This window comes from Ricinus communis, chromosome 4, assembly GCF_019578655.1.
Source record: "Ricinus communis isolate WT05 ecotype wild-type chromosome 4, ASM1957865v1, whole genome shotgun sequence".
NCBI classification, from domain to species: Eukaryota; Viridiplantae; Streptophyta; class Magnoliopsida; order Malpighiales; family Euphorbiaceae; genus Ricinus; species Ricinus communis.
In genome coordinates, this window is record NC_063259.1 from 25,048,821 (window position 1) to 25,061,488 (window position 12,668).

The 12,668-nt window shown below is 35.9% G+C and overlaps 2 protein-coding genes across 2 annotated transcripts; one reads left to right on the forward strand and one right to left on the reverse strand.

Moving 5' to 3' along the window:
* The first annotated feature begins 493 nt into the window (after positions 1 to 493).
* LOC8284472 lies at positions 494 to 10,054 on the forward strand. Its single transcript, XM_002514651.4, has 8 exons — positions 494 to 1,059; positions 1,699 to 3,345; positions 4,263 to 6,059; positions 6,644 to 7,735; positions 8,164 to 8,268; positions 8,418 to 8,507; positions 8,898 to 9,008; positions 9,087 to 10,054. The coding sequence occupies exons 1-8, from the start codon at positions 1,000 to 1,002 to the stop codon at positions 9,612 to 9,614; spliced, it is 5,430 nt and encodes a 1,809-aa protein (XP_002514697.1). The 5' UTR covers positions 494 to 999; the 3' UTR covers positions 9,615 to 10,054.
* A 264-nt stretch (positions 10,055 to 10,318) lies between these two features.
* On the reverse strand, positions 10,319 to 12,270 carry LOC8284473 (dolichol-phosphate mannose synthase subunit 3). The gene is made up of 4 exons (XM_002514652.4): positions 12,035 to 12,270; positions 11,745 to 11,884; positions 11,554 to 11,661; positions 10,319 to 10,752 (listed from the first exon to the last, which is right to left on the reverse strand). Exons 2-4 carry the CDS (start codon positions 11,844 to 11,846, stop codon positions 10,693 to 10,695), a joined length of 270 nt encoding a protein of 89 aa, XP_002514698.2. The 5' UTR covers positions 11,847 to 11,884; positions 12,035 to 12,270; the 3' UTR covers positions 10,319 to 10,692.
* Positions 12,271 to 12,668: the final 398 nt, after the last annotated feature.

Sequence of the window (12,668 nt, forward strand, 5' to 3'; positions counted from 1 at the left end):
AATTTTGAATAATTCTTTTAACTTTATTAATCATATAAAATCACTCACATGTGTTTGCTTACCAAATTGAAATCTCACCAACCTTACCTTGACATAATTATGATGTCAAATACCAACCACATCTCTAAAACTTCATCAATTTTTTAACACCTTTTTATGGCAATTGGTTGAACTGCTTTTTCTTCAGTGATCACCATTTTTTCTTGTTGCAAGAGCTTTAGACATTTTTAAAAAATATTTAAAAATACAATTGACTTGGGATTTAAAATATTTTATTGATATAAATTAAGATAATTACTTCTATATGAGGAAAATATATTAAAAGAATTAAGAGAATAGACATTAGAGAAAGAATCGGTTGAGTAGTAAAACTTATTTCATTTTAAAGTTAATTTAAAAAATGTTTTTGTGAAAGAAAATGAATACCACTTTGATTTTGTTTTAACTTTTTTAACTAAGAAAAGAAAATCAAAAAACAAAAGTAACTCTATTAAAAGGAAAAGAAAAGTTGCACTTTTACCGTCTTCTTCCTTCCTGCCACTATAATAGCTCACTTTCTTCTGTTCCCTCCTTTCCTCTTCTTCCTTCAAAAACCAAACAAAACCCTAGAAACTCAAAGTTTCTTTTTCAAACTTCCAATGTCTCACAGTTCAATTACCCAGAATTCTATTCCCCAAGAATCCCATTTTGCCATTTCAATTTCTGACCTTCAGTTTCCCTTAATTTGACAAACCATTTGTTCCCAATTCTTTAAAAAAAAAATAAAAAATCCAATCTTTCTTTACCAAGTTTTTCAACACCAAATGCTCCTTAATATTTTTCATTACCCATTTCGATTTTGATCATAATGATCATGGATGATTAATCAATTTCATTTTTGTTGTAAAAATTGGAGGAATTTATTAGGGGTTTTCTAATGAAATGTGCAACATATTCCCTTTTTGTAGATTAGTGTTTTCATATTTTTTTCTCAGAGGCAATTTGGTTAGGTGTTGATTGATGGAGAATATTGGAGAGGCAGTGGATGATCAGGGCTCAGGATGGTTTGAAGTGAAAAAGGTGTTTCTTTATAATCAATTCCTTTTAAGTATTGGCTCATGTATTATCGCAAAGACTCCTAATGAAAGAAAGTACACTGTTTATTGTTCTTAAAGGCAAAGAAAAACTGAAGTTGGATATGGAACATTGGAAATGCACCATTTTTCTTATTGTTCACTCATTGATTTTATTGGTATTTAATAAAAGCAATGTCAATTTCCGAATTTTTAAAAATTACTTGTGAATTGTGATCATCATGTCGATTAGTTCCACTGTTTTATGTCCTAGTTGAGAATTGCTTATTTTATTTACTGGACTTGGTCCTCAAATTCGTCTTGATGACTAAAACGTTCCATCCAATTTTGTTTTTCTTCTGGACTGTGCTGCATATGAGCTTTAGTGCTCCCCCGGACATTAAGTACATGACATCATGTTGTTTGCTTTTTTTCCCATATGATAAGGAGTTTCTGGATCTTATTCTAATGGAAATTCTGCATTCAGTTCTGCTCCTTCTTTTAATGAAAGAAACTAGGTTCTTTTTCAGGTTGTTTTGGTGTCTGTGCTAGTAACTTATCATCATAACTGTGAAGCATCCAGCTTTGATAAGTCTTCATACTGTGCTCAGTTTTCTATTTTTGTTTTCTTAAATTCTTCCTTCAGAAGCATAGAAGTAGCACAAAGTTTTCCATTCAGAGTTGGTCTGGGGGATTTTCAGGAAAGAATGGTTCTGGTTATCATCTAACTCAGCCCTCGTTGAGCGGAAAAAGTGGGACTTTTCGTGGAAAGCGCAAATCCCAGATTCCAAAGAGAGGATTACGTGTATCCATACATGGCCGTGGTGATGTTGGTGATTCTGCTTTACTGGCTAATAAAGATGGAAATGATGTGTCCTCCTCTAATAAATTGGTGGTTAAGCAAGATAGTATAGATAGTGAATCTCCCAGGTTGTCACAATTGTTACTTGCTAATTCTAGTCCTAGAGCCGGAGATAGTAAAAAGCTCTTAGATAAGCATAATCCTGATGTGGTTCCTAAAATCAAATGGGGTGATCTAGAGGATGATGTTTTGGTAATGTGTCATGAACATAATTCTCAAGGTGATGCCAAATTTGAAGATGATGGAGGTAATGATTTAGTGGCTAGAAAGCTTGAAAACAATTGTCATTCGGTTGCAGATGCTTCTTTTTATACTGACCTCCAAGAAAACAAACTGATGGTAGCACCTGCAGATGTAGATATTTGTCATGATGAAACTATTTCAATGACAAACAAGGAAGACATAATTGAAGTGAATTGTAAACAGGTGAGTGAAAGCTCTTCAAATGATATGGAAGTACCAATCATGAACGGAAAAATGATTGCTCCAAATGATGTTTCAAACTGCAAGGAATTCCATAGTGAATCTTTTAAAACTATAAGGAATTACATAGGTTCTACTTGTCACTCAGTTGAGGTTGGTACAGTATTGAAACTTCAGGTGCCCGTGTCTGAGATAAATGATAGTGAGATTTCCGATATACCAGGTACAAATAGGAATTCAACAGTGATCCCACAAGACAGCGAGTCAATTCTCACTAAAAAGGATGAACCTGAAATTTCTAAAGATATAGTGGTGATGTTGCCTGTTGTATCTGCAGTTAATGAATCAAAACCTTCTGAATTACCAGTTACAAATGGAAATTCTAGCACAGTGGTTATTCCCCTGGATAGTGAATCACTTCCAATTGAAGAATGTGATCCTGAATTTTCCAGCAATGCTGGAACAGTGGTAAAACTTCAGGTGCCTGTTATACCTAAGGAGAATGAGCCACAAATTTCTGAAGTAAATGTCATGAATGGGAAATCTAGCCCAGCAGTAGTTCCCCAAGACAACAAGCCGCTTGCAAGTGGAAAGTGTGGAACTGAAATTTCAGGAGAATCTATCTTAATGGCTTCTGTTGAAAACTGCAGAAGTCCACCTGATAAAACAATAAATAATGAACTGTTGAAGGCCCAAAATGTGACCCCCCTTGAAGAAGGTGACACAAGTGAAAGCAAAGAACGATTCAGAGAACGGCTTTGGTGCTTTCTGTTTGAGAATCTTAACAGGGCTGTAGATGAACTTTATCTCCTTTGCGAGCTAGAATGTGATGTAGAGCAAATGAAAGAGGCTATTCTTGTTCTTGAGGAGGCTGCATCTGACTTTAAAGAACTGACTGCACGAGTGCAGGAGTTTGAGAATGTGAAAAGGTCCTCTTCTCAATCAATTGATGGGATTCGAGTTCCTATGAAGTCTGACCATCGCAGGCCACATGCTCTATCATGGGAGGTAACTGATTTTCTGTTTTTCTTATGATCGTGATAACAAATTCTTTTCATGCTGTTGCTATCCCATATTAGCTGGTATTTGTTTGTCCAAAAGAATAAAGAATGGGAGGGGGGAGTCCATGTTTCAGACATTTAATAGATCCAAATCAATTATAAATAAGCTGAAAGAAAAACAAACATGGTAATGCTTTCATGTTCTACATTGTGGCTGGGAAATTCTTTCATGAAGTTTCTTTGAAATGCAATTCTTATATCTATGTTCGTTTCATTTTAAGATTACTGCTCTACCATGTCTGAGAGGAAACTCCTAGGCATTTTCCACATCACACCTGAATCTTAGTTACTCTGTTTTAAATTACTAAGAAAACATAGAATATAAAAGCAGCAGTATGAAAACGGGAAGTATCATAGATAATAATGAAAAAGAAATATTTAAGGTTCAATTAGATTTTAAATTTTCATTCTTTGATTATTTGCACTTTTTTCAAGTTTTCAGTAATATAATACGATTTATCCTATGATTTGCAATTGCACACAAGTGCAAGTCCTTGTTATGCATCCATAAGAAAGTTTCTTTCTGGGTGATGCATGGAATTAATTATTAAAATCCTTTTGGCTGCCTACGTGTGTAAGTTGCATAGCATAAGCAGATTTCACTAAAAAGAGACGGTACAGGATTGTTCTCTATAAGTCATCTGATTGCATTGGTGAATTTGCAAGAATATTTGCATATTTGATGTTTTACTTGTGTTTTCGGTATTGGCAAGTAGTCACTTAGAGGGAAAAGATTAAAATATTGTATTTTTTCACATGTGAAGTGATTAATTTATTTATTTATTCTGCCAGATATCCAAAACTCATCTTCTCTTAACCTAGCTCTATTACTTGAAATGGTTAGTGATTTCTTTCTCAGTGCAGGTCCGGAGAATGACTACTTCACCTCACAGAGCCGAGATATTATCTTCATCTTTGGAGGCTTTTAAGAAAATTCAACAAGAAAGAGCTAACATGCTTGCAGCCCATAATGGAAAGGCCCTAGTGGTTGAGCATTCCAATTGCCAACAGGTGCCTGGTGATAATGTGAGGAGATCAGCAGGAAAAGGTGGTGGTGGAGACTCGACAGTAAAATTAAGGAAGCAAAATGGAACTCCAGATCTCACTCAAAGTAGCTTGAGTGGTGAAAAGCGGAATTTTGAATTAGGCAGGTCTAGCAAAGTAAACTTTGTAGAGAACAGTGACGACTATCCTCATAATTCATCCTCATCCGATATTAATGTATCTCAGATCTCTTCTAGGGAGATTTCTGCTGTGTCTGCTTCTGGAAAGATTAAAAAAGAATTTGAAGTAGAGAAACTCCTTCATAAGAGAGATAAAGCATTGGTAGAAGGTACTGTTGAGAAAAATCTAAAATCGATAGATCCTCCTAGGAAACAGATTCCACTTTCTGAAAAAGATAAGGAAAAGAGGAAAGAAACTTCATGGAAATATATGGATGCATGGAAGGAGAAAAGGAATTGGGAGGACATACTGTCATCACCTTTCCGTGTCTCATCCCGTGTATCACATTCACCAGGTATGAGCAGGAAAAGTGCTGAGCGCGCGCGCATTTTGCATGATAAACTAATGTCGCCTGAGAAGAAAAAGAAAACTGCTTTAGATTTGAAAAAAGAAGCAGAAGAAAAACATGCACGGGCTATGAGAATCAGAAGTGAGTTGGAGAATGAAAGAGTTCAAAAGCTTCAGCGGACGTCTGAAAAATTGAACAAAGTAAATGAATGGCAGGCTGTGCGCACTATGAAGTTAAGGGAGGGAATGTATGCGCGCCACCAGCGTAGTGAATCTCGACATGAAGCTTTTCTAGCTCAAGTTGTGAGGAGAGCTGGAGATGAAAGTAGTAAAGTTAATGAGGTTCGTTTCATTACTTCCTTGAATGAAGAAAATAAGAAACTTATATTGCGCCAGAAACTTCAGGATTCTGAGCTGAGGAGAGCTGAAAAACTTCAAGTGATAAAAACTAAACAGAAAGAGGATATGGCTAGAGAAGAAGCTGTTTTGGAGAGAAGAAAACTCATTGAAGCCGAAAAGTTACATCGGCTTGCTGAGACTCAGCGGAAAAAGGAAGAGGCTCAAGTTAGAAGAGAAGAGGAACGCAAAGCATCAAGTGCAGCGCGTGAAGCAAGGGCCATTGAACAGCTTCGGAGGAGGGAGGAACGAGCCAAAGCCCAGCAAGAGGAAGCTGAATTGTTGGCACAGAAATTAGCTGAGAGACTTAGTGAGAGTAAACAACGCCGCAAGTTTTATCTAGAACAAATTCGGGAAAGAGCATCTATGGACTTCAGGGATCAATCTTCTCCTTTAATGCGCCGTTCCATGAACAAGGAAGGTCAAGGCCGATCAACACCAACTAACAGTGGCGAAGTGTATCAAGAAAACAGTGTTGCAGGTATAGGAGGCTCTACTCTTGCTACAGGAAATGCCACCTTGCAACATTCACTGAAGCGACGAATTAAGAAGATACGGCAAAGACTTATGGCTCTAAAGTATGAATTCCCCGAGGCTCCAGTTAGTGCAGAAAATGCTGGTATTGGATATCGAACTGCAGTGGCAACTGCAAGAGCAAAACTAGGAAGGTGGCTTCAAGAACTTCAAAGACTTCGACAGGCAAGAAAAGAAGGGGCAACAAGCATAGGCCTAATAACTACTGACATGATCAAGGTACTTGTCATGTTCTTTTCCATAGACACACACACGCAAGCAAGCATTATGTGCTGTATGGTCTGAGAAACGGGGCTTATAATGTTTAAAATTATAGAATCTTTAAGGAAATAATATTTTAAATCTCTATAATGGATGATATTCAAAACTGTCTTCCTTGTGCTCTAAAATCTACTCTACCTATTCCTGGAATGAAGATGATGGCATTTTAAGTGAGACAGATGTGGTAAAATTTAGATACTTTTTACTCAAGACTTTTTCAATATTTGCATTTTAAGCAAGGGTTTATGACTGGAAACATTTACTACGATTGTAGTTTATTGCACTACTTGAATGTAGTAATTGTGTTTGTCATACTGTCATAGCATTTTCCTAGAGGGATTATTGACGTCAGTATCAGATGTCTGCAGTAGGGCACCAGTTAAAACTTGTAATCTAAAGTATCCATGCTGAATTTTTCTATTGACAATGGGTTATCAACTTCTAGCTTCTATGTTTCTTTCCAATCTTACTATGGTACACGCATTGCTAAGAAATTTATGTTATATTAAATTATTGCATTCTGATATTGTTTAATGGAACAGTTTTTGGAGGGAAAAGACCCTGAGCTGCAGGCTTCTCGACAAGCTGGTTTGCTTGATTTTATTGCTTCTGCACTTCCTGCTTCTCATACATCAAAACCAGAAGCTTGCCAAGTTACAGTACACCTTCTAAAACTTTTGAGAGTAGTTCTATCTGTACCTGCAAATCGGAGTTATTTTCTAGCACAGAATCTTTTACCCCCTATCATCCCCATGGTGTCTACAGCCCTTGAGAACTATATAAAGATTGCTGCATCTTTAAATGTCTCTGGGATCTCTAACTTGCCTTCAAGCAAAACATCAGTTGAAAATTTTGAATCAATCTCTGAAGTACTGGATAATTTCTTATGGATTGTTGGAACTGTTGTTGGTCATACAAGTTCTGAAGAACGGGAACTCCAAATGCGAGATGGCTTGCTGGAGCTATTGACAGCTTACCAGGTTGTTCACCGGCTGCGCGATCTTTTTGCACTATATGACAGGCCTCAAGTGGAAGGCTCACCCTTTCCTTCTTCCATTCTCTTAAGTATACGTCTATTGGTGGTCTTAACATACAGACCCAAAACCACTAGTTCCATTGACTGGGAATCTTCTCCAATGGAAACAATAGTGGAATTTGAAAATCAAGAATCTAAGCTGGCAGAGATTTCAGAATTTGGGTATCCCTCAGCAAATATGACTTCTGGAGATTGTCGACCTCCACTTTCTGTATTAAATGGTAGTACACTTGTATCTCCTCCAGATGCATTAGAGGATAGACCATTACATGAGTCGTGTACAATAAATAAAATTGATGAATCACTAACCGCTTTAAAAGATGGTGAAAAGAAGCCAACTTATAGCTCAGAAGAGTTGAATCATGCCAGCATTAACTTGGGAAATGTTCTGGATGAATCTCAGAAAATTCTTATTGAGGGGAAGGATGAAAAGCACATGGTTAATGTTGTTGCAGAGAAAAAAAATGATAACATTTTGAGTACGAAACAACCGGTAGCTTTTTTTCTTTCAGCCATAGCTGAAACGGGACTGGTCAGTCTTCCCTCTCTGTTGACAGCTGTACTATTGCAGGCAAACAATAGGTTGTCCTCTGAGCAGGTAAATTTTTTCCAGCTGCAGATGATTTCTCTGCAGTCGTTCACCATATTAGATGTTCCACCCAGTCATATTGGTTGTCTATTTATATTTTATTACACCAGTAAAACCAAGTGAAAATGTAAAATGTATATAAGTTTAGTGGCACCATTGTATGTTATTATATTAACCGTTGTAAAACCAAATGAAAAAAGACAAGCGGAGAGTATAGAGCTATTTCTCAACAGGTCTCAAATCCTCAAATGGAAGTGCTAGAAGATGACCTATACAAATAGTCCCATCCTGAATTTCAGAACTTCTCATGGATGCCTAGTGTTTCATACCTTTTACTTATTTTTCCTGATTGTTGGAATTCCATTTATGCTATCTCAAGACAGTACTCTCTTTACTGTAGCATTATTTCAAATTGCTAAAATATTTCAATTCTTCAGGGATCTTACGTCCTTCCATCTAATTTTGAGGAGGTGGCAACTGGGGTGCTGAGGGTTTTGAACAATTTAGCCCTTCTGGATATTACATTTATGCAGAGAATGCTCGTAAGTTAATTTCACTTATCATAATGTGTTTTTCTTTGGGATAAATAGTGTTGGTTCCAGATTCTGAAAGACAGCAAGGATTCTATTATGCATATCTCTCCTGCCACTCCACCAATTTGAACCCTTCTTATTTCTCAAACTGTTCACAGGCCAGGCCAGACTTGAAAATGGAATTTTTCCATTTGATGAGTTTTCTTCTTTCTCATTGCACCAGCAAATGGAAAGTAGCTAATGACCAGGTAATGTTTCGTGTGCCATTGTTTTAACTGTATCATATGTGATAAGCTGCTTTATTGCAAGATAGAAGAGGGTTATATATCTTATTCATTTGATGCATAGACAAGTGTTTCGCAAACAAAATATGTATTTTGCAGAATATATTTGCACATACAGATGATGTGACTCTATAATTGAATCAAAGGCAAGAATCCTGAGATCTTTTAACTGGAAAACTATATAAATGAAGAATATGAGTTGATCTATGAACAATTTTTAAATATACCAGATGTAAATATGAAAAAAATTAGTATGGAGAACAAAATTATTGGGTTAAAATGAAAAATGATGGGTTCTAGTTATACTACTGTATAGCTGTTTATCAAGTAATGTATTTTGCTGCTCTTTATCAGGTTGGGTTACTTCTGCTCGAGTCTCTTTTGCTTCTTGGTTATTTTGCTTTGTTCCACCATGAAAATCAAGCTGTCCTTCGGTGGGGAAAAAGCCCTACTATACTTCATAAGGTCAGTAAAGGAAACACAAATTTGATTTTTCTGTCGAGGTGTTAAAAATAAAATCTAACTTTTGCTGGAAGAAAACAGGTGTGTGATCTACCATTTGTGTTCTTTAGTGATCCTGAACTGATGCCAATTTTGGGTGGCACACTAGTTGCGGCTTGTTACGGGTGTGAGCAGAACAAGTATGTGGTTCTGCAAGAAATAAGTATGGATATGCTGCTTTCCATGCTAACATCTTGCAGAAATGTTCCACTGGCACTTCGAACCAATCTAATGTTGGAGAATTTTCCAATTGAGGATTCTGGTGAAAGTAATCAGCAGAGTTCTGAACCTAAAAAAGTTCACGGAGACATTCCCTTAAGATCCAACCGTTACAATGCCAAAAACACAAGGGTTTCTTCAGGAAAAGGTGTTTTAGGAAACAACATTAGAGGTGGTAAGACGAGAAGCCAAAAAGATTACAAAACAACAAAATCTAGCGAAGATTCTCTGAAGCATAATTCATTGGCTCCTGAAGCTTCTGTAATGCTGCATTGTAGGTTTCCTAGTGGCTTTGTTGACAGAGCAGAGCAATTCTTTTCAGCAGGGACCACCAAAGGAGGTGAAGCGTGATTTAAACATGGTGGAACTCTCCTTCATGTAACAAATGATTCGGGGTACATGCTAAGTTTTTGTAGGCAAATAATCTACCTTATTCATCGGCAGTTTTTGTTTGGATTGCTGCAGAGGGGTTAGCAGATGCAACTGGCATACACGAGACAGTTACTGACTCACTGATGAAATTACTTCAGGCACCCCAGTTGTGGTAAAAGAAACAATAATTTTTGATACTAACAGAAGGCAAGCATAATCGAGGGGACTAGAATCTGGGTAGGATTTCTTGGAAAGCCCTCATCACTTTGTAAAGTTACACGATAGCTTCTGGGTTTTGTAGGATGCATCTTATTAAAGATGAAATTGGAGGCTAGTTGATGTATGCAACAGAATTGTATTATATCACAGGCTTCCTTTTTTAAAGGGACCTAGTGTTCAAAGAGCGCCAGGTTTCATTCTGTATGGAGTTTTATTTTTCTTTTGCCCTGGCTGATGCTTGCCAAATTGTCATGGCTTTGCGGGAAATCGCCTTTTGGTCTGGATGTTAATAAATGTTAATTAGAGAATGGTGTAAATAAACTTTAAAAATAGAATTATGCGCCATTCTGCTGGTTGCATTCACGCTTCGGATACCACAAGAAATTACTTATATTATTCTATTAGCTTCGAGAAAAATCATAGGAAAATTTAACTTTTTACAGATTATAAGACAATAGGCAGAATAAAAAAATAAAGTTTCGATTTTGCAAAATGTTAAGAGGACAATGAGAATGGTAGGCATGACTTGAGGTTAAGTTATAATCTAAGCATGATCAATAAGAGTAATTGGCCACAATTCTCAACTCCCAACAGTAAAAAGGAAAAGAAAGTGAGAAAAATTGTAAGGAAAAAAGTAAAAAGCTAAAATCTAGTTTGTTTTCCTACACAATTCTTAGGCTGGTTTAGAACCCCAAACCAAATTAGATTTCAGTGTTGCAACTCTTGGCAAAAATTTAATCAGGTGGCAAAACTTGGCATTCCGATCCCACTGGCAGATTGCTCAAAACTTGAGAGAGTTCGCCATTGATTTTCTAGGCATAGGAGTTATGAGCATTTATCAATCTGAACTAACATCAACCCCTTTTTGCTTTAGAAATCCCTTGGCCTCAACGATATCCTACAGAAAGAAACCAAATTGTTAGAAATCTATGAAGCTTAAGAATAGTCATATCATATCATACTGAAACAACATAGGCGAATAAAGACATCATTTTCTGAAGGGAGAGATGTGCAACAGGAAGCCCACCTCAATCTTCTATAACTTAGTACTCAAATATACAGTTCTATACATACAAAATATGGTTGTGCTTGATTTGCTCATCCTAAATTCTTGCAATTGTTGATGCTTGATTGTCTTAAAGAAAAAATACTAAATTTAAGGCATGGATATGTTCTGAACATCAGTCCGCTAAATTTAACTAGCAAATTGGTAGATAATGGAGAGAAGAACACAGATCAGGCTCTTCACCAGCCCCAATGCAAAAGCGTTTGAACAAGTAGATGAGACAAAAACAAGAAGAAAGAATGGCTTAAAATTCATTTCAATGATCATTCCGAACAAGGGCTTTTCAAATTTAGAAAAAAATACTAATGCATTAAACCCACTGAACACGTTAGGGACTCGCAACATCAATCAAGTATTACAATCATCTCTCTTGCTAATAGTATGCGCCCGTTAGCAGTTGAATCAAGAAAACTGGTGACGCTCTTTGGAACCAAGTTGTACAACCAATTCGCATGTAAAATATATAACATTCATAATATACAACGGAACACAAAGCAAGAACTGGCATGACAACCTCAACAATCACATGTGAAGATAAAATAGTCTAAGATTAACAACAAACATCAGCTCAGAATCTTGTAAACTAGAAAAGGTAACAATTAACAAACGAAAATAATGTAGAATAACATATACCTGCTGCAAAAGAATGGCTTCTTGAGGACAAGTTGGAAATTGCATTAAACCAATACCAACCATTAACAAACCATAACATCCCAATGATATAATAAAGTAGATGGGTAGCTGTTAAGAGAGCAACATAAAGTCAGGTCTTTTCTTTTTCTTGAAAAAAAAAAAAAAAAACTTTAATGAAAAGAAATACATACCAACCAAGTATGTGTAAGAGGAACAACAGAAGTTTGCAAGAGACCAATCCAAAAGGCAGTGATGGCCACTAGAATTCCCATTATTTTAACAATATGCTTCATTGTAATAACACAATTATGACGGGTTTAATCCTGATGGTCTGTGAAACAAACACAAACCCATTAATCATACATACAAGTGTTAGATATTGTGACTGTCAATTTTCTAGCTCATAAAACAGGACGCGTGCATCAAATCAACAACCCAAGGAACAAGAAAAAGATACGGGAAACATGATTTCGAAAGTTACCTTTTTGGCAGATCAAACGCGACCTTGAAGTGGATAGAGAGAAAGGGTCCTTGTCTCTAGTTTTCTTGTTAGCTGCGACTTCAAATTCCAAGTGGATCTTTCTCGTAGGTTCGGGTTTTGTTCTTTGGATCTTTGGTTTGCACTTGCAACAGACGAAGAAAATAGATATATGCTTTTTCTTTTTCTTTTTTCTGAAGATGGATAAAGAAAAGATTTGGTTTTCGTTAAAGTAGATAATTATGTTATAGAAACACAATTATTACGATTTACAAATTCTTATAATTAAGCCTAAAAAATTCTTCTAATTAATGGACGAATTTTTTGAGAATAATTAATGGACAAATTGAGAAACTTGTAATTCTTTTTATATATTAATAAGAGACGTTGCCATTTTATAAATAAATTGCTTATATAATATAAACGATGATACAATAAAAAATTTAAAAAAGTCATATAAAGTTTAGTTTCATAAGTAATTATTACTTATTTGGATTTTATTTAGTTTATTTTATTTCAATAAAATTTTAATATTAAATTATTAAATTAATATTATTAAAGTATCTATTAAATATGTAACATTAGGTTTCCCGGTTGAATATTTAATCCCCTTGGCCTTCTGCCTCGCTATATTCAG

What these genes read in the sequence shown, in the direction of transcription:
- LOC8284473 (XM_002514652.4), bottom strand. Translation starts at nt 11,846, where the DNA reads ATGAAGCATATTGTTAAAATAATGGGAATTCTAGTGGCCATCACTGCC. An exon ending in CTCTTACACATACTTGGTTG is followed by an intron (nt 11,662 to 11,744) that starts GTATGTATTTCT and finishes CTCTCTTAACAG; the next exon opens with CTACCCATCTACTTTATTAT. An exon ending in AAGCCATTCTTTTGCAGCAG is followed by an intron (nt 10,753 to 11,553) that starts GTATATGTTATT and finishes TTCTTTCTGTAG; the next exon opens with GATATCGTTGAGGCCAAGGG.
- LOC8284472 (XM_002514651.4), top strand. Translation starts at nt 1,000, where the DNA reads ATGGAGAATATTGGAGAGGCAGTGGATGATCAGGGCTCAGGATGGTTT. An exon ending in TAACTACTGACATGATCAAG is followed by an intron (nt 6,060 to 6,643) that starts GTACTTGTCATG and finishes TTAATGGAACAG; the next exon opens with TTTTTGGAGGGAAAAGACCC. An exon ending in GCCCTACTATACTTCATAAG is followed by an intron (nt 9,009 to 9,086) that starts GTCAGTAAAGGA and finishes GGAAGAAAACAG; the next exon opens with GTGTGTGATCTACCATTTGT.